Consider the following 23,632-nt stretch of genomic DNA (forward strand, 5'->3'; position numbering starts at 1 on the left):
GAAAAATAAACAAATTAAATTTCATCAAAATTAAAAATGCTTGTGCATCAAAGAAGACTGTTGATAGAATAAAAAGGCAACTCACAGAATGCGAAAATATCTGCACTCATATATCTGGTAATAGGCTAACATCCATAATGTATAAAGAACTTCTATAGTTCAACAAGTTTAAAATGGTAACAACACGAATATACATTTCAGCAAACAAGATACAAATGGTCCATAAACGTAAGAGAAGATGTTCAACACCAGAGAGAAATGCATCATAAGGAAATTAAAGTCAAAATCAAAATGAGATACCACTCCATCCACTTGGATTGCTATTAGCAAAAGCAACATGAAAGGGAATTCCCTGGCTGTCTAGTGGTTAGAACTCAGCACTTTCACTGCTGTGGCCTGGGTTCAATTCCTGGTTGGGAAACTAAGATTCCACAAGCAGCGTGGCCAAATAAAATAAAATAAAATAACAACTGTTGGTTGAGGATGTGGAGAAACTGGAACTCTTATGCACTGCCAGTGGGAATATAAAATAGTGTAGTTGCTGAGAAAGACAGTATTGGCAAGTTTCTTAAAGAATTAAACACAGAATTACCACATGATTCAGCAATTACATTCCTGGGTATATACTCAAGAACTGAAAGCAGGAACTCAAACAGATATCTGTACACTAATGTACATACCAGCACTGTTCACAACAGGCAAAATGCAGAAATAATCCAAATGTCCATTAACTAATGAATGGATAAGGGAAATGTGGTATATGTGTACAATGGAATATTACTTAGCCTTGAAAAAGAATAAAACTTTGATATGTCCTACAATACAGATGAACCTTAAACATATGCTAAGTGAAATAATTTAGATACAAAAGGATAAATATAGGAGTCAGTCCACTTATATGAGGTACCTAGAATTGTCAAATTCAAAAACGCAGAAATTAGGATAATGATCACCAGACGCTGGGCAAAGGGAGGAATGGGAAGTTAGTATTTAATGGGTAGAGAGAGTCTGTTAGGGCTGATGAAAAGCTCTGGAGATGGGATAGTGGTGATGTGTGGTTACACAACAATGTGAATACCCTTAATGTCACCAAACACTTGAAAATTGTTAAAATGGTAAATCTTATATTTTAATACAATAAAGTAATGAAGATTCAGCTGAAATCTAACTCTACTAACCTTCCCAGTATTGAACACAGATTACTATACTGACTGGTTGTCAACAGGGTATAAAATGAGTCTTTTTATAAAATTAGAAAAACTTTTAAAATTAGGCACTTTATTTTTTTAGAATATCTTTAAACACTGATCAGTGTTTAAAATTTGACCTATAAAATGAAAATTAAGTCATTTATCAGAGAACAACCGTACTTAAGAAACTGTACTGTATATTCTTATTCTCTACCAGTTGCTTATTTTCCTCTATTGCTCTTCTTTATGTTGTAGTAGTCTCCTTCATCACACAGGGTATCTTTTTATCCAAATCAGCTAACATTTAAAAGCAAGTAATTACATAAGTGGAATGATGGTATATAAAACTAAAATGCTCTATCTGAATTACATAGACTTTAGAGTATAAACAAAAGGAAGGAGAGGAAGGGGTAGTGTTGCCCTATGAGCCTAACACATTCCTGCATTTCTAGGTCTATAAGATAAAACATCTTTTCAAGCTGCATACACTATAATACAGTGCTAGAAGGCCTTGATATAATAAATCCATATTTTATCAAAAGGAATTTCCCCAAGGATTATTACATAAATCTCAGAAATTCTGATCCCATGTTACCACTAAGAACATGGACATATGGCTATATAGACTTAATTGAACACCACCAGTCAACTACTTTTAGGAGCAAACTCAGTGACATGCATAATTATCAAAGCAAACCTAAATTTTAAAAATGTTCATCAAATAAAACTGAACAATTAAAACAGTAATAAATTACAAGAATGGAAGCAACTGACTAGATATAAGCACGGAGGAATCTGGGCATACAAATACCATGAATCAATAAAATGGTGTTGCCATCTTAAAAGAAATTTAGTATTGTAACAGATTATTGCAAATGACCCAAGAGCTAAGATAAATATTTGAGGTTTCACACTTTAAGATAGTCCAAAACAATGGGTCACAGTCATTCTAATCATACTTCTATATCCTAGAATATACAACATACTGAATAAAAGTGTATTGGCTAAATGTGTGTGTGTCCTAAATTACCTCAGTTTGTGGGTAGAAGAAGGGCATTTAAGAACCTGGAACTGTTTAGTAGCTAGGGAACTCCACAGCCAAACATAAGCTTGAATTTAAAGACATGCCATGGGGTAATTATCGCAGTCATAATCTTTAACCCTAAAATTCTGTAAGAAATAATAAACAATATTTCAACTCCTAAGGCAGCATGAAAGTGAAAGTCACTCAGTCATGTCTGACTCTTTGCAACCCCATGGACTATATAGTCCATGGAATTCTCCAGATCAGAATACTGGAGTGGTTAGCTATTCCCTTCTCCAGGGGATCTTCCTGACCCAGGTATCAAACCCAGGTCTCCTGCATTTCCAGTGGATTCTTTACCAGCTGAGCCACAAGGCAAGCCCAAGAATACTGGAGTGGGTAGCCTATCCCTTTTCTAGCACATCTTCCCAACCCAGGGATCAAACTGGGGTTTCCTGAATTGCAGGTGGATTCTCTACCAACTGAGCTATCAGGGAATCCCCTACAGCAGCGTATGTAACCTCAAATCAGAAAACTTTTGTTATCACAGTTTAAGGGAGGTTGAAACATTGAGGCAGCAAAGAAAGAAGTCATCATCTTTCCAGAGAGAAAATGGTAGCTCTTAAAATCACTAAGATGGAGACATTAAGAAATAGGTCCACTAGGAAAAAAGGGGAGTTAAAATTAACTGGAAAAGCCAGGGATGAGAAGGTGACAGGCTTTAATATATGGCAGGCCAATTTTTCCTTGCTAACAGTGTAATACATGGGAGTCATATTGCCTTGACAGTTTAGGAAGTTATGCTATCTGCTGAATCCATAGGGCTTTTAAAATGTAGTAGAATATTTGTCATTCTACATGATAAACCTCACAGGACTATTTAATAGACTATCTCCTAGTTAAAAAAAAATTAAAAAAAGGAATGAAGTGTGGAATAAGAAAAGCTAAAGTTATATTTAGAACAAACAAGAGAGAACTACCAGTGTAGTTCCATATTTAATGTTTCCCCTTATTAACAGATACCTAAGCTCTGGTTTACTAATCAGTTCAGTAAATTAATGCTAAAGGCAATAATCCCTATACTTTAAAGTTTTAGATTTCAAAAAGACTAATTACTTTCATTATGCATGCATACATAAAATGGGATGCTTTGGGGCCTAAAAAATCTTTTTATCTTTAATTCTAAAAATATCACCAATCAACAGGTAGTAAGAGCTGAGACAGAAAGTAATGGTATTTTTAATCATAACATTGGAACTCTTTTCTAATGATAACCAGGAGTGAGTTCTAATCAGTCTAAAATAACTTCCCAAGTGCTAATTCTAGTTCTAAGAGAAAAACTCTACTCAGATAAAAAGCAAAATCTTGTAACACAAAATTCCCCTTTCTTTTCTAAAAGGATCAGAATAAAGAGATCACTACCTGTTTTTGAGAGCAGAAATAATAAAGTGACAAAATATTATTATAAACTGAGAAGACACCTGGCTTTTATTTTTCTTAGAATAGATTTATCACTTGTTTCTTTAGGAATAATCTTTATGATTTTTAAGAAGCACTTAGTATATAGCTCTTTAAAGAAAACTAACATTTTAACAGTGAGATTAATCAATGACAATGAAACTGTTTCTTCCTTAGGAAAACTAAACACTCACTATACAGTAAGAGCAATGACTAGAAATCTTATATGATACTCTATTAGGAAGAGGGCTGATCTTTAATAATTTAACTTCTCCAGAAAATTAACAATCACTATTACTTCCATACCAAAAGAGGTATATTATTTTAGGGAAAGAGTAAATGTATGAAGATTTTAAACTTTTTCCTATTCACTTCTCATTTTAAAAATATAATAATTTACAGATTAGAAATTATAATTTTCAGGAAATATATATAAGAAATCCATGTTAAATAACAACAGTGAACTGTGAAGGCATGAGCTTTTGTCACTTTATTGTTAATCAATGAATGTTATCCAAAATTATAGATGTAATGTAACTTAATTGTACAACACAAAATTATGCTAATGGGAAAAGCCTGTTGGAATTTACCAAATACTCATTAATATATTTTTACATTGCTATATGAACATGTGCTTCTCAACTGCTAATAATAAAAGTTATAATTGGTTTAATGAAAACCCATATTGCAAATAGTTGTTCCTGTTTAGAAAAATTCACACAGCTTTAAAAATGGATTAAATCCATTTTAATCCTAATCTACAAATAGATTATAAACAGCAAATATAACTGGTAATTTTTCAACACTGATATCAAACTGAAGTAGAATGGTAGTGCACACAATTCAAAATGAAGCAAATTAATAAAAACCCAATAAAATCTAAATTTTCACCTATTATGGCAATTGTTTAATGCTCTGAAGTGAACACATGCTTTAAACCATGAATAGCAGGGCTCACCATCTATTCCTCTCATGTGCCTCAAGGAGAAACATCCTCTTCCACCGTGTTTTGAAGGATGTGCACAACCACTGTACAACAGTCACTTCAAGGTTAACCAGTTACTTTTTGTCCTACTAAATCCAAAAAAATATATTAAATGCAACCTTTCCTTTTCAAAATGTCTGCCCAGATTAATCCTTTTAAAGTCAGCAAAATCAAAAAGCACAAGAGATACTTTCAGACACAAATCTACTGTGCATGAAAAATGTCTAACAAAATGGCAATTTTAATAGATAAATGTAAATTTGAACGCATAATACCAGATGGAAAGTAGCTGAACCACACAGAGAAAACAAGGCTTTCCTTATCTTCAAATCTAGATGTTTTACAGTAAAGAAAATGTTAGAACATGTGAATATTCAACATCTTTTAAACTGGAAAGATTTCTTTGTAAAACATTAATGAAATTAATATAACCTAAAATTATAATTTCTAAAATACAATTAGCTAATAGAATTTAAGTATCTTTAGAGATTGAAAAAAATAAGCACAATGATTTAGAAACCAAATATGCTAAAATGATTATGTAATAATTACATCAAGAATGAAGGTACAGACATTCGTCATATGCTACAAGGGCAACCTCTCTCTCATACATTCACACACACATACACACTTCCTCAGACATACAACACCCTCCCAGAAGATAGTATACCAGTGAGAGCTTACAATTTTAATACAAATCAGAGTCCCACAGTTCAGTTCAACAAAAAGGCAGTTAAAATTTAGCACTCTTAAGGTATTCTGAAGGAAAAAGAAATCTCAAAAATATTCCTTTATGATGGAAAGTATCTCTGTGTGTTATAAAGCATACAGCTTACACATTTCACTGTGTTTGAACGACCAGTCACTGCAGGTATAGTAGTGAGGTAGTATTACTGTCCCCTTCTTGGGACTGATGTTTTCATATGCTGCCCTTCCAGAGAGGCCCAGGGTTTTTTTTAATGATGACAATCAATTACCAACAAATGTATAATTTCTTTTATTAAATATCTGTTTTTCTAAACCAATCTATGAAATATTTCAGAGACAACTGTCATTTGCAGTATGGAACCACTTACTACCTGCTGTCTATACCTCTGTGAAATCAGTGGGCAAAGAAAACCAAAGGATGACAGGAGATGAAACACCAATCAATCCAGCTATCAAAGAGGACTGTAATTTTTAAAAATCCAATAATGTTTTAAATTGAGATTTAAAAAATTAACCACAAGCTGTACACTACACTATTAAACTTTCTAATCCTTTTCATGATTCATAGCCATCTTCTACACAATAATCAAAGACTTTTCACCTATGCTTATTTTAATCACTGCCAATGATTAAAACATGCAGTGCTATGATTAGAGGGCATATTAAGGTATGAAAAGTACACACTGAGAAAAGGAGAATGAGAGAGAATCTAGAAATATATGAAGCTAAAATATGGGAAGAGAAGGAAAGAGTGCTCTACCTAAATACTCATTAAGTCACCATCATCCTGTAAAATGTACAAAGTGCTTAAATCATACACACACATTTGTCAGACATGATAATTAGTGTTAATCTTCAACAGAAAAAAAAAAAAAACGGAAAATGAAAAATGTGAAAAAAGAGGTGATGGAGCACTGTTCTTCATTCCCTGGCCCAAAAGAAAAAGAAAATCAAGCATGGTATCACACTGCCTTAATGCTGAAAAGCTCCCCTTAAATGTCTTTTAGCCACCACAGTCAAACTGGTGTGAGTGCTTTGGCAAGGTGGGATGCATTCCATCACATCTGCAAAGGCCTGCTTTTCTCTGTTGGTGGTTCAGCTTATGAAGAACATGTATGCAAAATAACAGCTCTCACATTGCTTCAAACTCATCGATGCGTTGCTTTGTATTGCCTTGCCGAATCTGTCGCAAAGTCTTGTACTTATCACGGCCTGCTTTAACATTCTCAGCATGAAGAACATCATTTTGTGTTTTCTTGGTTTCATCTCTGGCTTGGGCTAATTCTGAACTTAATGCCTGTTTAAAAAATAAAGAGTATGACTATTATTATTTTCTTAGATTAAAAAAAAAATCTGTGGAAAAGGTTTAAAGACAAAAATACATATATAACACATCTTTGACTCTGTACTATATTAAAATTTCCACTGTGAAATCTTTTTCTTTAAATTGTTTGTTTGTTTTACTTTTAGTAATGGTGGGGGGGATAGTGGTTAGAAAGGAATACCCATGGCCTTTCATTTCTATACTCTGCAACTATGATTTGTGTGCTATTCTAAATTTCCTTAACCTTCTCATCTAATACCTGAAATAACTTAAAAAGGTTCAATGTAGCCATTATGGTTTGTGTTACCATAAGATCTAAAATCTATACCATGAGAGAAACTTTCTCGAAAGGATAATATTACCACTATCACCTCATTTTCCTTATTAATATTTAAAATTTCACAATTTGAAAATTAGAGAACTTATTTTAGTAAGTTCTCCAATGCGTATAATACTACTAAAATTTACTATTTTGACCTAATTATGCACATTTAATAAGCTGATCTTTTGCCATTACAAAATCTGAACAAAAAATTTAGATTCTGTAATGTCTTACAGGTAGTCTTTTAAATTATCATTGCTTCATATGTATACTGTTTAAAAACAAAATTTGTTTCTTAAACACAGTATTAACATTAGGTTAAAAGCTATAATTAAATAATTACTAATTAAGGTCTCTACACAAGGCTAACAAACATCTGGTAACAAGGACATACAATGGAAAAAATAATATGCCTGTAGGCCAAGCATTTACAAACCAACCACAAGGCCACCTAGAGCCAAACGCTTCCAAAAATCAAGTATTTCTTTTTAGTAAGTTTGATTTAACAAATGGGGGAAATGCAAACTATATTTAAATGTGCATACAAACTGCAAATTTAAATACCTGAAGTTGCTTTTTAACACGTTCATTTTTCTGTGTTTCTGTCACACGTTCCTCCTCACTTCTATGGTTCATTACCCCATCATTTGATAATTCAGCGCTGGCCTCAGCATTATTCTCATCATGCTCATCGTGTTCATTTTCTGTTGGAGGAATGACTGGTGGTGGCGGAGGCGGGGCAGACATCACAGTCTTTAACTCTTCTTTGGTCTTTTCCAAGTCTTCCTGGGCTGCAAAAGCCTAAACATAAAAAATAAGCTTATCAGCAACTTACTTTGAAAAACAGTAATTAAAAGAATCAAGTCATCCTTTCTTTCTATATGTCAAGATAATAAAAACAAGCCCCAGTGATAGAAGCTTATTTTCAGAATTAAAGACACCACTGTGCAAATCCTAATAAAACTGTTAATTCTAGCAAGGATTATCAATTGCTGCTAAAATTGTTGTACAAATGGTTGATGAGAAAACGGATATAGGTATAATGACAAAGAAATTCACATGTGATAGACTACATTTTAGCTGTGATAAAATATAATCAGACATGGGAAGAATAAGACTGTTATTACTCTAATCCCATGATCAATTAAAATAACTAATGGTGGGCCAATCAGATATTAAGTGTCTTCTGATATAATGCAACAGGAAATATCGAACATCACCAATTGTCTGAGTAATTATATCGTGCTGGGTTGCCTGGAAAAATCCTGGTGTAATTATTAACAACACTCCCTTACACTCTCAAAAAGTGTTCCAGTTTGGATAATAAATTACATGAAAATTTCACTTATAAGGTCATAGCCAGAAACTTTTAACTTGAATCCTTCAAGCTTTTAGATTTATCTTTCAGCTTACAAGAATATTGAAGGAAAAAAGACAAGCTGAATGACATCATAAGGAAACTAGAAAAATACAGAAGGAGGGACAATGTGGATCCTTTTAATAAATCAGTATCACAAAAAGAACTGTCCTACTAAAAGAGACAGAGCAAACAGATGCAATGCAAAGTCCTACTTTGGACACTGGCTTGGCAAATTAGCTCAAACAGATTTTGGGGGTCAATTCTGAATACTGTGTGCTCAGAAATATACCCACGCATAGATGGTTAATTAACTTACAACAAAGCAGCCAAGAATATAGATTGGGGAAGGGAAACTAGACAGCCACATGCAAAAGGATGAAACTGGACGCCTACTGTACACACGACAGAGAAATATCAACCCAACATGGATCAAAAGACTTGAACACAGGACCTGAAACCATAAAACTTTTCAAGAAAATATAGACAGTAAGTGCCTTGATATAGGTCTTGGTGATAAATTTTTGGATTTAACACCAAAAGCAAAAGCAATACAAACAAAAACAAACAAGTGGGACAACTTTAAACCAAAAAGCTTTGCAAAGCAATATATATATATATATATATATATACACATACACACATATATATATCAAGAATATGAAGAGACAAGATACAAAATGGAGGAAAATATATGTGAATTATAGGTCTGATAAGGTGTTAATACCCAAAATATGTGAAGAATTCATACATCTCAACAGAGAAAAAAACAACCCTAAATAGTATTTTTTTTTAATGAGCAATATGATATAAACAGACATTTTTTCCAAAGAAAACAGATGGCCAACAGGCACACGGAAAGATATTCAACTTCATTAATCATCAGGGAAATGCAAATCAAAACCACAATGAGATAACACATCATACCTGTAAGAATGGCTACTATCAAAAAGACAAGAAATAGTAAGTGTTGGTAAGGATGTGGAAAAAAGGGAACACTTGTTCACCTTCACTGGGAATGTAAACTGGAGTAGCCACTGTGGAAAAGAGTACGAAGATTCCTTAAAAAATTTAAAAACAGAACTACTATATATAATCCAGCTATTCTACTTCTGAGTATTTATCCACAGGAACAAAACGCTAACTCAAAAAGATACATGCATCCCCTCAATATGTTCACTGCAGCTTTATCTACACAACAGCCAAGATATGGAAGAAACCTAAGTGTCCAATATTGTACTGCTGTTCTTTCATCACTAAGTCGTGTCTGGCTCTTTGCAACCCCAGGGACGGAAGCTGGCAAGACTCCTCACCCCTCTGTCTGTAGGAGTGTCCATGCAAGAATTACTGGAGTGGGTTGCCATTTCCTTCTCCAGGGGATCTTCCTGACCGAAGGATTAAACCCGAGTCTACTGCATTGAGGGCAGATTCTTTATTGCTGAGCCACCAGGGAAGTCCCCATACAATGCAAATATAAATATAAAGACAATATGTTCCAATATTAAGATTTTGGATTTCCAAAATCTTAAGATACTGGATTTCCATCCAGTACACATATACAGTGGAATATTATTCAGCTATAAAAAGAAAATATTGCCATTTGCAACAACACAGATGGACCTTGAGGGTATTATGCCAAGTAATATAAGTCAGACAGAGAAACCAAATTACCTCACTTCTATGTGGAATCTAAAAAATCAGAAAACAAACAAACAAAACAACTGAGCTTATGGATACAAAGAACAGACCCATGGTTACCAGAAACAAAAGTGGAAGAGGAATGGGAGAAGGGAATCAAAGAGTACAAACTCCCACGTACAGAACAAATGAGTCATGGGGGTATAATGTACAGCATTATACGGACTAACACGGACTATAGTTAATAATACACTCTGTATTTCAGTCGCTAAGAAAGCAAATCTTAAAAGTTTACAAGATGAAAATTTCTGTAGCTACATGATGATGGATGTTAACAAGACTTACCATGATGATCATTTCACAACAGATACAAATACCGAACCATATTATACACCTGAAAATACATTATATGTCAATTATATCTAAATGGAAAACTTTTGAATATAGTCTAAGATGAGATGAAAACTGACTAAAATGGAACAGTATGTACAGCATGCGCTCACTCTGGACATACAACTGTACTGTTGTTGTTCAGTCACCAAGTCGTGTCCCAACTCCTTGCAACTCCATGGGCTGCAGCACACCAGGTTTCCCTGTCCCTCACTATCTCCCAGAGTTTGCCCAAGTTCATGTCCATTGCATCGGAGATACCATCCAACCATCTCATCCTCTGTCACCCTTTTTTCCTGCCTCCAACCTTTCCATGCATTCTGGGTCTTTTCCAATGAGTTCGCTCTTCACATCAGGTAGCCAAAATACTGGAGCTTCAGCTTCAGCATCAGTCCTTCCAATGAATATTCAGGGTTGATTTCCTCTAAGATTGACTGGCTTGATCTCCTTGCTGTCCAAGGGGACTCTCAAGAGCCTTCTTCAGCATGACAGTGCAAAAGCATCAGAGTTCAAAACATCAATTCTTCAGCGATACCAATGTATATGTATACGCATACATGCATTCAATATGTCAGCAAATTTGGAAAACTCAGCAGTGGCCACAGGACTGGAAAAGGTCAGTTTTCATTACAATCCCAAAGAAGGGCAATGCCAAAGAATGTATAAACTACCACACAACTGCACTCATTACACATGCTAGCAAAGTAATGCTCAAAATCCTTCAAGCTAGGCTTCAGCAGTACATGAACCAAGAACTTCCAGATGTACAAGCTGGGTTTCAAAACGGCAGAGGAACTAGAGATCAAATTGCCAACATTAACTGGATCATGGAGAAAGCAAGAGAATTCAAGAAAAATATCTACTTCTGTTTCATTGACTACGCTAAAGCCTTTGATTGTGTGGATCATAACAAACTGAAAAATTCTTACAGATGGGAATACCAGACCACCTTACCTGTCTCCTGAGAGACCTATACTCAGGACAAGAAGCAACAGTTAGAACCAGACATCGAACAACGGACTGGTTCAAAATTGGGAAAGGAGTACAAGGCCGTATACTGTAACCCTGCTTATTTTAACTTGTATGCAGTGCATATCATGTGAAATGCCAGGCTGGATGAATCACAAGCTGGAATTCACTGCCAGAGAAATATCAACAACCTCAGATATGCAGATGACACCACTCTAATGGCAGAAAATGAAGAGGAACTAAAGAGCTTCATATAGAAGGCAAGAGAGGAGAGTGAAAAAGCTGGCTTAAAACTCAACATTCAAGAAACTAAGATCATGGAATCCAGTTCCATCACTTCATGACAAACAGAAGGTGAAAAAGTGGAAGCAGAGACAGAGTTTATTTTCTTGGGCTCCAAAATCCCTGGGGATGATGACTGCAGCCATGAAATTAAGACGCCTAGCTTTCTGGAAGGAGAGCTATGAGAAACCTAGATAGCATATTAAAAAACAGAGATATCATTTTGTCAACAAAGGTCTGTGTAGTCAGTTATGATTTTTCCAGTAGTCATGTACAGATGTGAGAGTTGAACCATAAAGAAAGTTGACAGCTGTAGAACTGATGCTTTCAAATTGTGGTGCTGGAGAAGATCTTGCAAGTCCAGCAAGAAGATCAAATCTGAATATTCATTGCAAGGACTGATGCTAAAGCTCCAATACTCTGGGCACCTGATGGGAATAGCCAACTCATTGGAAAGACCATGATGCTGGGAAAAGACTGAGGGCAGAAGGAGAAGGGGGCAGCACAAGATGAGATAGTTAGATAGCATCACCGACTCAATGGACATGAACTGAAGCAAATTCTCGGAGATAAGGGAGGGGAGAGGAGCCTAGCATGCTGCAGTCCATGGGGTTGCAAAGCATCGAGGCACAACTCAGTGACTCAACACCACCACCACACACAGCACACAGGAAAAGATCCTGGAAGGATACGCACTGCGATGTTAAAATACTGATCCTAGTTTGTGGGAATGTGATTTTTCTTTTACGTGCATTTTCTAATTTCTATAATTCACAGGATGTGTTTCTGTGATACATTATTTTTATAAGTTTATGTGTCCCTGAAGTTCATAAAGCATTCCTAAGAGGGATACAACTCTAATATAGGAAGTGTTAACATATGAGCTAACAGTGCTTTCACTTTTGTGGAGGTCTATGTACATATATGGGATTCCCACGCTGCCTGCCAATGCAGGAGATGTGGGTTCGATCCCTGGGTCTGGAAGATACCCTGAAGAAGGAAACAGCAACCCACTCCAGTATTCTTGCCTGGGAAATCCCATAGACAGAGGAGCCTGCAAGGCTACCGTCCACAGGGTCACGAAAGAGTCAGACACGACTTAGCAACTAAACAACAACATGTATATATATACATAACTCTCTATAAAAAACTCCCCTATGAGAAACCCAAAGTGCTACAAAGAAAATTTAAGAGTGAAAGAAAACCATTTTAGCTAACAAGTACATGTTGTTGTAGAAAAGTCACAAAACTATACATATCTTTGAGTGTAAAAAATAATTATTATAGTTTCATTTAAAAGTTTAAAGTCTGAATTAAATTCTCCTACCTTATATTCCCCACCCTTCCAAGTAAAGCCTAATTTTTCACTTTTTTGCCATTTCAGACAACAGTGGTTTCACGTACTTAGGAACTCTGAAATCTCAGTATCATTTTGATTACATTCTTCTAATTCAACTTTATAGCCAATCATTTGGTTGCCATACCCCTTTGAGTCTATCAAAAAATGTCCTTCAACAATTCCTGTCCCTCTCTTTTCTCAATGCCACATCCTTAGTGAGTCATTAGCTCGTAAGTAATCCTGCCCACTATGGTAATCCATCCATCATTCTGATTGCTAAGCTGTTTTTATTAAACCATGCTTCATCATGTTACAAACGTGTTTTGAAATCTTCAGAGCCCAAAGTCTACAGATACTTCCCAACATCTTTCCTTTGAGCAGGGCATTTACTTAAAGCCTTTCACAGTTTAATGACTTCTCTAACTTTCTAGCCTCAACTCTCAAAGTTCCTGAAATCAGATTCTTCCTATGCTCATTCAATTCCTACAATCTGGAATGACTCTTCAGTCCCCATCTTTTCTATCCCCAAACTGAATGTCATTCAAGAGCCAGCTTAAACTTTTAAGGGTGGGTGTCCCCAACACCTGCCTCATTCCTAAAGAAACTAACACTTCTGTGTTCCCAAAGTACTTATTAGCTTTTATCACTAGATTAAAATTAAACTACAATATGTACACATTCACACAGTAGTATCTCTTCCCCTCAAAATCATGACTGTATCTTAATCTCTATAAGTTCAGCATATGCTGGGTACAAAATAGGTGTTCGGTAAATGACAGTGATGAACAAATGATTACTTTGTGTTGCCACTCAGTAGCCTCCTCTTCCTTTTTCTTCTTGGCTTCCTCTAGAAGTGCAATCTTGGCAGTGAATTCGGCAAGTTCTGCTGCCTAAAATAAATGAAACAATTGCCAATACTAAAAAACATAATAGTTTCAATAATTTAAGTCAAAAGAGCTTTAATACACATGAACTGTTTTTTCTTTTTTGGCCATGTCATGTGGCTTTTAAGATTTTAGTTTCCCCACCAAGGACAGAACCCACACCTGCTGCAGTGAAAGTGCAAAGTCTTAACCACTGGATTGCCAGGGAATTCCAACATGGACTCTTTTAATATGTTTCTCATAGAGCCTTCTGTTAAAAAAAAAAGGAACTATTTCTTTAAGATCATAAAAATCTTATTTGTATTATAAGCTCATAAGGAGACAAAGTGAGACTTTTTTTTATTATTCTATGTACACAAAGTTACTCCTGTTTTCATAGCAAGAACCTAAGAGCTACTTTTTAACTTTCATCAATAAAATAGTGCTAATGCTTACAGAAGGAAAAAAAAAGAAAAAACTATTTACATAATGCTCTTTATAGCACTTTTTCAAATAATCTCATTTGACTCCCTATTAGGTGGTTTTATTCCATTTTTCAAAGGGAGGGATCTGAGGCTCAGAAAGACCCAAAGACATACAGCAAGGAAATGCCTAAACCAATATTTAAATCCCAATTTTTCTAGGTGTCATGCATACTCATCATTTGCAGGTCCAGTAAATACACACCAAAAAATCCAATCATGACCAATCTTATAGTTAACTTATGATTATCTTATAAAATTCAGAATATACATAATGGCAATTTATCTAAAGCAAAACATGCCAGTAGTTTATATAAAATCTAAGGGATCAGAATCCTTTGTTAGCTCAAGCTCTATGTATCCTTTATGGTTTTATTTCTAGGTTTCTTTTTAAAAGAAGAAATAAACAGTTCAGGCTCATTTCCAAACTCTGTCATTAAGTTACTTGGATCTTTGGTTTGCTTTAAAGAAAGTATAATATACCCAATTTTACAGAAGTTTTTCTTTCTTTTTTTTTTTCAGTTTCCATTATCTGAACTTATTTTCTTATTAGTCCTCATTGGCAAACAAAATTTTTACTGCTGATTTTGGGTACAACACACTTCTGGCAGTGGCTGCACAATATTGATCATTTATTTATTACAGTAAATAAATACTGCAACCTCCGAACTGTCTATTTTTACACTGATACTACCTTTATGATGACAGGTATTCCTCTGTCTGAATACAGAAAATGGTTCATGTATTTCATAGTTTTCATGTTTCTTTGTTGTTCTACTTACTGCTTTAAAATACATTCAAATAAAAACGTATTTGAACGTATTTTAGGAGTTCATGTTTCGGCTTCCCTGGTGGCTCAGCTGGTAAAGAATCTACCTGCAATGAAGGAGATCTGGGTTCATTCCCGGGGCTGGGAAGATTCCCTGGAGAAAGGAATGGCTACCTACTCCAGTATTCTGGCCTGGAGAATTCCATGGACTGGACAGTCCATGAGATCATGAAGAGTCAGACACGACTGAATGACTTTCACTTTCACAAAGATATGTCTTTGCAGTGAGTGCACAAATACCATAGTGAGGAGAGCTGAAAACACGTTTAACCAACACCTTTGTGTTCAGAGGGCTTCCCAGGTGGCTCAGTGATGAAGGAGTCCACCTGCCAGGCAGGAGACAGGGAGATGCGCCAGTTCGACCCCTGGGTCGGGAAGATCCCTTGGAGGAGGAGATGGCAACCTACTCCAGTATTCTTGCCTGGAGAATCCCATGGACAGAGGAACCAGGCAGGTTATAGTCCAAAGGGTCGCAAAGAGCTGGACATGATTGAGCTACTGAGCATGGGACGATGCATTTGTGTTCAGAGAATATACAGTCTGAAATTGTGGGACAGATTTTATCCATGCTTTTGCCTGAATTTTTCTTTTTCCCCAATAGAACTCAGGTCCCCTTACCAGCTGCTCCTGATTCTTCATCTGGTCAGCAGCCTGTTTCGCTAGAGCAGACTTGGCCTCTTCAGCAGCTCGACGCTCCTTTTCAAGCCTTTCTGCCTCTTCTTTGGCTCTTTTTCGTTCCTGGTCCAATTCTAGAGCTTTTCGAGTCTGTTCTTCCAGTTCTGTCAAATATACATATCCCCCAAAACAATGATTAATTCTAATTTTCTCATTATGAAAAGAAGCTGAAACAGTAGCCAGGAATATAATCTGTAAAGTTTTTAAAAATTAGCACATCTTTAAATGAACATACACCTCGTTTTTAACTTGAAAAAGCCCTAATTACATTTTAAAACTCTATTTACACTCCAAAAATGCAAAGAAATGAAAATTCTTTATAACTCAAGTTCTATCCTAACTCTAGAAACATATTCTTTATTTTATTTTTTTAAAATATTCTCTCCAAAAGAGAACCCTCCTACACTGTTGGTGGGAATGTAAAAACTGGTACAGCTATTATGGAGAACAGTATGGAAGTGCCTCAAAAAACTAAAAATAGAACTATCATATGACCCAAAAATCCCACTCCTGGGCATATACCAAGAGAAAGCCATAATTTAAAAATATATATGTACCCCAATGTTCGCTGCAGCACTATTTACAACAGCCAAGACACAGAAGCAACCTAAATGTCCACAGACAAAGGAATGGATAGAGAAGATGTGGTACGTACATACAATGAAATATTACTCGGCCATCAAAAGAACAAAATAATACCATCTGCAGCAGTATGAGTGGACCAGAGATTGTCAGACTGAGTGAAGTAAGTCAGAGAAAAACAAATATCATATGATATTGCTTATATGTGGAATCTAAACAAAAGGTACAAACAAACATACTTACAAAACAGAAGTAAAGTCACAGATGTAGAAAACAAACTTATGGTTACCAGGGGATGGGGGTGGAGGGAGGTATGGGACTGACAACATACACACTACTACATGTAAAACAGATAAATAAGAACTTGCTGTATAGCACAGGGTACTCAATTTAATACTGTGTAATGGACTATATGTTAAAAGAATCTTTAAGGAAAAAAAGAGGGGTATATGTATAACTGATTCACTTTGCAGTACACCTAAAGCTAACATAACACTGTAAATCAATTACAATTCAATAAAAATTCAAAAAAACAAATACTCTCTCCAAACTTTTTTGAGAAAAGATACATGGCTCTTTGAAAGTTTTTATTTCGTTCATGCTGGGTACTCGTTGTGGCATGTGGGCTTACTCGAGTTGCAGCACAGGAGCTCTACAGGACTTGGGCTCAGGAGTTGCGGTGCTCAGGCTCTCTAAGCTGTGGCGTCCAGGTTTAGCTGCCTCGTGGCATGTGGGATCTTAGTTCCCTGACCAGGGATCGAACCCATGTCCCCTACATTGGAAGGCAGATTCTATTCTTTACCACTGGACCAACAAGGAAGTTCCCTCTCCAAAGTTTTAACCAAACAAACTGCTATCTACTTTTAAAAATCTATAAAATAGTACACTTTAAAACTTGTGGAAATTTTTACTTATCTAAACTAAGTATCAGATAAGTAAACCCAAGACATTAAGACTGAAAACAGTACTTACTGACTCAAATAGAAATTCTAATGTAGATTGTATGAATTACTGAAAATTTTGAATTATTAGTACACATCCATTTCTCAAGCAGGAAGATAAGAAACTAGTATTTGGTGATGAATGAGATGAATTTTAATCCTTAAGTATACAGATCATAAAGTTAATTCTCTTATTCTAACGAGCTGAGTGAGAAAGGAAACTATTACTAGCATAAAGCCAAGAGTTTAAATTAATTTGAAAGTACTAATTTTAAATATTATTCTGACAATCTATGTTAAGTAGCAAGGACATCTGTGACAGAAGACAAGAGAATGTCGTCTATGAAGACGGGTGCAATGTCCTACAAAGGATGACTCTCCCATTCTGTATACTTTAGAAAAGAGGGAAACCTAAAAATCTATACGTCAAAAGGTTTTAAATCTAACTGTCACATACAAATCACCTTACTGTTCTTATGTTTGCTGTTTTTGGTCAGAACTAATTTAAGTAACTAAAGTTAAGACTTGGGAGAAAGCAATGGCACCCCACTCCAGTACTCTTGCCTGGAAAATCCCATGGACGGAGGAGCCTGGTAGGCTGCAGTCCATGGGGTTGCTAAGAGTTGGATATGACTGAGCAACTTCACTTTCACTTTTCACTTTCATGCACTGGAGAAGGAAATGGCAACCCACTCCAGTGTTCTTGCCTGGAGAATCCCAGGGATGGGGGGGCCCAGTAGGCTGCTGTCTACGGGGTCGCACAGAGTCGGACACGACTGAAGTGACTCAGCAGAAGCAGTAGCAGTTAAGACTTGGGAGGGTTTGAGAAGATTGGGAAGAAAAATGACTTTAAATTCTAGATAAAGGGAAAAATTCTATGTGGCTATTTGGCTATAAAAATGAAATGTATGTAATAAAGGATGTTACTGAAGCTAAATTCTAGAATTAATTCATTTTAGTATTTGTCTTCTAAAACTTAGACATCAGAGCTAGCTAACCCCCCTAACTCTTATTATAATATTCTATCTGATTGACTGACATATAAAATAAAGCTCACAAAGTTCATGACTTTATCCTTCTTCTAAAAATGTAAACAAATAATTAGAAAAGTTTACAACTGAAAACAAAGCTTTCTCTCATAATAAAAATTCCTTCTGTACTATGATACAATAATGAAAAATAAGTCTGGGTTACAAAGTTAACTTTCAAAATAAATATTTCCCAGTATTCTTTATTTTCTATCTCTTTTTTTTTTTGTAGTAAGTATTAATTTGAGGAAAAGGAGATAAAGCAATGATTGCTTTGTGATATATTAAGAATTACACAGAAGTCTAATTTTTTAAATGCTGAGAAATTAACTGAAAACTTCAAATCTACTCTAGCCTCTTCTAGAAAGTAAGATTTTCAAATGCCATACATCTCACAAAGATCCTCCTGCTTTCCCCTCCAGTGAACTATAATTTGTAAACTACAACTCAGTGATCAAACCCAACCCAATATCTTGTTTTTGTAAATAAAGTTTTACTGGAACTCACACCCTCACTCATTTAGGTATTGTATATGACTGCTTTCATGCTGCAGTGGAAGAGCTGAAAGCTGTAACAGATCATGTGGCCTGCAAAGCCTGAAATATTTACTATCCAACCCTTTACAGAAGGAGTTTGTGGACCCCTGAATTAGAATATTTCAGGAGTTCCCTGGCAGTCCAACGGCTAGGGCTCAGTGCTTTCACTGCCTTGGCCCCAGGTTCAAGCCCTGGTGGAGGGTACTAGGATCCTGCTGGCCACGTGGCACAGCCAAATAAGAGAAGAGAGTATTTCTATGAAACAAACATCCCTCCAGACCTTGGATCAAGTTAGAAGCACTTGAGGAGAAGGACTAGATAAGGAAAGTGAATAACATCAATGTTTTTACCCATCTGGGTCATAAAAATCTAGAACCTACAATTTTTGAGGATCTGGCAAGTGGGAAGCCAAGGAATCTGGCTTCTTTTAGAATCTCAGCTCTTTCAGGATGAAGGCAGAAAGCTTCCAGAATAAATTGTTTCTCTCACTAACAGTACACAGCATACTGATGTAGATGGTTATGGAAGTTAAATTAGGAGTAGACCAGGAAAGTTATTCTAAGTTCAAGCTAATAAAATTTGTCAAAGTTTCTCCTTCTTAACCAGGTTTGAATACAAGTACCACTTGATTTTGACAAGTCTAAGACTTTACAAGGCAAATGATCTCTAATGTTACCCCAAGGGCAAAGACTGGAAACTATAAAATTGCAACAGTTATAAGTAAAAAATATATTAATAAAAAAAAATCTCAGAAGGAGTACATACTTTTTTTTTTCTTCCTCTTTCCAGTCTAGGGCAATAGTTTATTTTTACACTGGAGAAAGAACTAATACTATTGATATTATAAAACAAAAGCAAAAGTCTTATTATTAAAATTCTTAGAAATCACAGAAAAAGAATATGATCATAAATTACTCACTGAAAAAGCAATTTTAAAGCATCTGTACTACATCTACACAATGAAGTATTGTGTTATTGTAAAAAAGTAAGGAAGATATCTTTGAATACATATGGACGTTCAAGATTATGTTAACTGAAAACAGCAAGGTACAATTTGTTTAAGAAACAAGTGGAGAGAAAAGCATATCTTTGTGTGTATATCATGTGCTTGCTTATTTTATACACAAAAAAATGGTATATAATAGTCCTAGCAGAGTGGAATAAAGGCAGAGCCTGCAATATTCTATCAAGCTGAGAAAACAGAGATCTAGACTCTGGAACTGCAAAAGCATCCAAGACTTGAAAGGACAAGATCCTGAAAAGAAATAAATAGAAAAGTCTCAAAATCTGTGTGTTATTTCCCCTCAAGATATTTGCCAACTCCTAAACTGTACACATATGGGCTCAAATACTACAGAAACAAGTAAAAAGTAGCTGTAAGAGTGCAAAGAGCTGATCTAAGAGAATAACACCCTCTTGCAGTTTGGGAATCAAAGGCTGGATTCAAGGCCCTTTAAGATAATAGACTGTCCTGGTAAATACTCAAGTCTTTCAGATGACGCCCCCAAATGGCTCCAAATGGCTACAGACTAGCAGTTAAGGGAAAACAAGAAAGAGACCAACCTTAACAAAGCCTGAAACCCAGCACAACTCCCTCAAGGTGATCTGAACATATTCTGCCTGTCACAAGAAAATTAAATCCTCTCTAAAAGAAAATGTAGGCCTTTCTTGGTGGCTCAGATGGTAAAGAATATGCCAGCAGTGCAGGAGACCTGGCTTCAAAGCCTGAGTTGAGAAGATCCCCTGGAAAAGGGAATGGCAACCCACTTCAGTATTCTTGCCTGGAGAATCCCATGGAGGAGCCTGATGGGGTATGGTCCATGGGGTTGCAAAGAGTCAGACACAACTGAGTGACACCACCCCACTCCCCCACCAGCCCTGAAGGAAAAGAAAATAACACCATCTAAAGTCTCTATAACTTTTTCACATACAGTGTCATGCATCTAGTCAAAACTACCAGGCATACCAGATAGGACCAAACGAGGCCCTTTAATATCCCCTCCTCCACCCTAAAAAGGGAAAACAGACTACAGAATAGACCCATAAATTAGCCAGACATTGGAGTTAGCAAGCAAGGTCATTAAAAAAACTATGACTGATACTGCTCATCTACGATAACCTGGAAAAAAAGCAAAGCATGGGGAAAATTTCAAAAGCCAGACAAACACTGGCAATAATGCAGACGTGGATTTTCGGAAGTCCAAAAAACCCTCTGCAAAGATGCCAAGGGCCAGAGTCCCATTTGTAACTATAAAAGTTCAATTTACCAACCTTTTTCTTATGACTATGAATATAGTCTTTCCTTTACTACCTTCTAGAAACTCCATACCACCTTTACCTTTAGGCTCACCATCTACAATTGTTTCATAAAGACAACCAGCTAAACGCTCAGCTCTTTGACAGAGACTAAACACACTGCTAATTTTATTTTAGCAAAACAGTGAGCCACACACTAGAATCATGCATTAAAGGAGATAAAAGCAGCCCCCATCTCAAAAAAGATAAAACATTTATAACCACCAAACAAACAGCAGAACTTTAAATGTGAAGAGTGTGTTAAGCTCCTCTTGTGCCTGAAAATGAAACATTAAAGGAAGAAAATCTGAAAGAAAGAAAAAAAAAATGTACACACACACAGGGGCAGTGGTGGAGAATTTAACAGCAAAGCATGATTATAAGTGCCAACTTAGAAGATAAATCAGAGTTATGGAGCTTTCATCACATTCAAAAACTGTTATCACATCCTCAACCCACAGAAGTTTGCAGCAAAAACATTTCAACAGCTGATCTTCCTCTCCTGGAGTTTCCATTTCCAGAATATCTTCTTCAGGAGCTCTCTCTTCAAAAAAGTACTGTGAATAACTAGAACAGGAAGTCACAGAAGATTGGAGGAAAGGAATAGTTAATATAGCAAAGAGAAAATAAAAAAAGCAAAAAAAAAAAAAGAGAGAGAGAGAAAACTACCAACCTAGGAATGAACCAGGAAGTGCATCACCTCACAATACCTTAGGAGGAGAGGGTTTATTCTGTGAAACAGCAGCATATTCAGATTGTTGACTTAAATGGAAGAGCCTAATCTTGGCAGATATTAAACTCTTCTGCAGACATTAGATGTCTTCTTATAAACTAAATGGCTCTCTAACACGTTTTTCAAGTAATTAATATTTTCCATTTCTCAACCTCAGGATTATAAAAGTATATAACATATAACCATTAACAACTAATACCATAAAAGATTAAAGATAAAGTAACAAGGCAGCCCAAGAGTCACCTTACTTTGAGACATGCTTCCTACCATTTTATTGCATACCTATGATTTACTTATGAGACACATCAGTAAAAAATCTTTTTAGATACAACTAGTAAATGAACTCTGTGGCACCGGCAATTCAACAGGCAAACTAGTAGGTGGAACACAGTCTAGCAATAGATTTATACATAGAGACTTCTTATACATAGACTTCCGGATTTGTGACAAAGGTGATGCTACGTACGGTACAAAGTCTTAGCAACAAATGGATCTGGGTCAGTCAGAAATACATGTGGGTAAAAAATAAACCTTGACCCTTACAAAAGTCACATATATGGACTATGGACCGAAATGTGAAAGGTAAGACAAAATTTCTAGAAATAGTAAAGAACAGTAAAGAATAACACATTCATAATCATAAGGAAAAAGAGTTATAAACAGAGCTTAAAGTTGAGTGTCTTTTCATTAAAAGACACCTACCATTAAGACAGTAAAAAGGTATACCAGTGAGAGATTTTTTTTTTTAATAATACATGTAAAGATTTCCTTTACATGATTAATAGGATCAATAGATCAATAGGAAAAAGAAGAAAATTCAATGTTTTTTTTGAATGGGCAAAACAAGTGAAAAGGCACTTCAGAGAGAGCTATAAGGATTTGCTAAGGTGCTCAAAGTCATCAGTCACCAAGGAAATACACTGTACTAACTGTATTCACTAGAATGGCTAAACAAACAAAAAAGAAATCCTGACAATAATGAGTGGTGGATATAACAATGAAGATGTAGAGCACTGGGAGGAATGAAAATTGATACAACCACTTCGGGAAACTGATGGCAGTATCTACAATAGCCCTGCACAGCTGTGATCCTGCAATTCCACTCACAATTCCAGGTGTGTACATTCAACAAATTAGTGGGTAAGTACACCAACTACTATTTTCAAGAATGCTCATAGCAGCCTGATTATAATAGCTTCAAACAGGAAATATCCCCAATGTCTATCACCAGTAGGATGGATGAACAGGTAAATACGCGCAGTCGATTATACAATAATGTAAAAAAAAAAAAAACTACAGCTATCTGCATAAGTCTGAGCAAAAAGAAGCCAAAAATAAGTACACATGAATTTCTATGTGTTCAAACACAGGCAAGATGATTCTAAGACATTGTGCCAAAAATTCAAGTAATAAAAGCCCAAAATAAATAATAAATTGGACTTTATCCAAATTTAAAACCAAGGAATACCATCAACAAAATGAAAAGATTACCCACAGGAGAAAATATTTATATATTATATATGTGATATAGATATGAGATTTACACACAAATTTTTAAAAAGTCTTATACCTCAACAACAAAAGACTTGATTTGCAAAGAAAATTCGAAAACACATTTTCTCCAAAGAGATAATAAGGATATGGAAACATGCTCAACATCATTAGCCATTAGGAAAACGCAA

General features: G+C 35.7%; 1 protein-coding gene across 2 annotated transcripts in view; it reads right to left on the bottom strand.

Annotated features, from left to right (window-relative positions):
- RDX (radixin) overlaps positions 1–23,632 on the bottom strand; it is a 102,532-nt gene that overhangs the window by 17,808 nt on the left and 61,092 nt on the right. Inside the window, exons 11-14 of one of the 2 annotated variants that reach the window (XM_040257954.1) lie at positions 15,779–15,939; positions 13,784–13,876; positions 7,576–7,812; positions 6,502–6,662 (exon numbers count right to left, since the gene is read on the bottom strand). In XM_040257954.1, the coding sequence (XP_040113888.1) occupies positions 6,502–6,662; positions 7,576–7,812; positions 13,784–13,876; positions 15,779–15,939 (652 nt within the window). Of the gene's footprint in view, positions 1–3,430; positions 6,663–7,575; positions 7,813–13,783; positions 13,877–15,778; positions 15,940–23,632 lie in introns of those variants that run through there. The other variant, XM_040257953.1, reaches the window with a different exon arrangement.

The sequence above is a fragment of the Oryx dammah genome, unplaced genomic scaffold, assembly GCF_014754425.2.
Source record: "Oryx dammah isolate SB20612 unplaced genomic scaffold, SCBI_Odam_1.1 HiC_scaffold_17, whole genome shotgun sequence".
Taxonomy (NCBI): Eukaryota; Metazoa; Chordata; class Mammalia; order Artiodactyla; family Bovidae; genus Oryx; species Oryx dammah.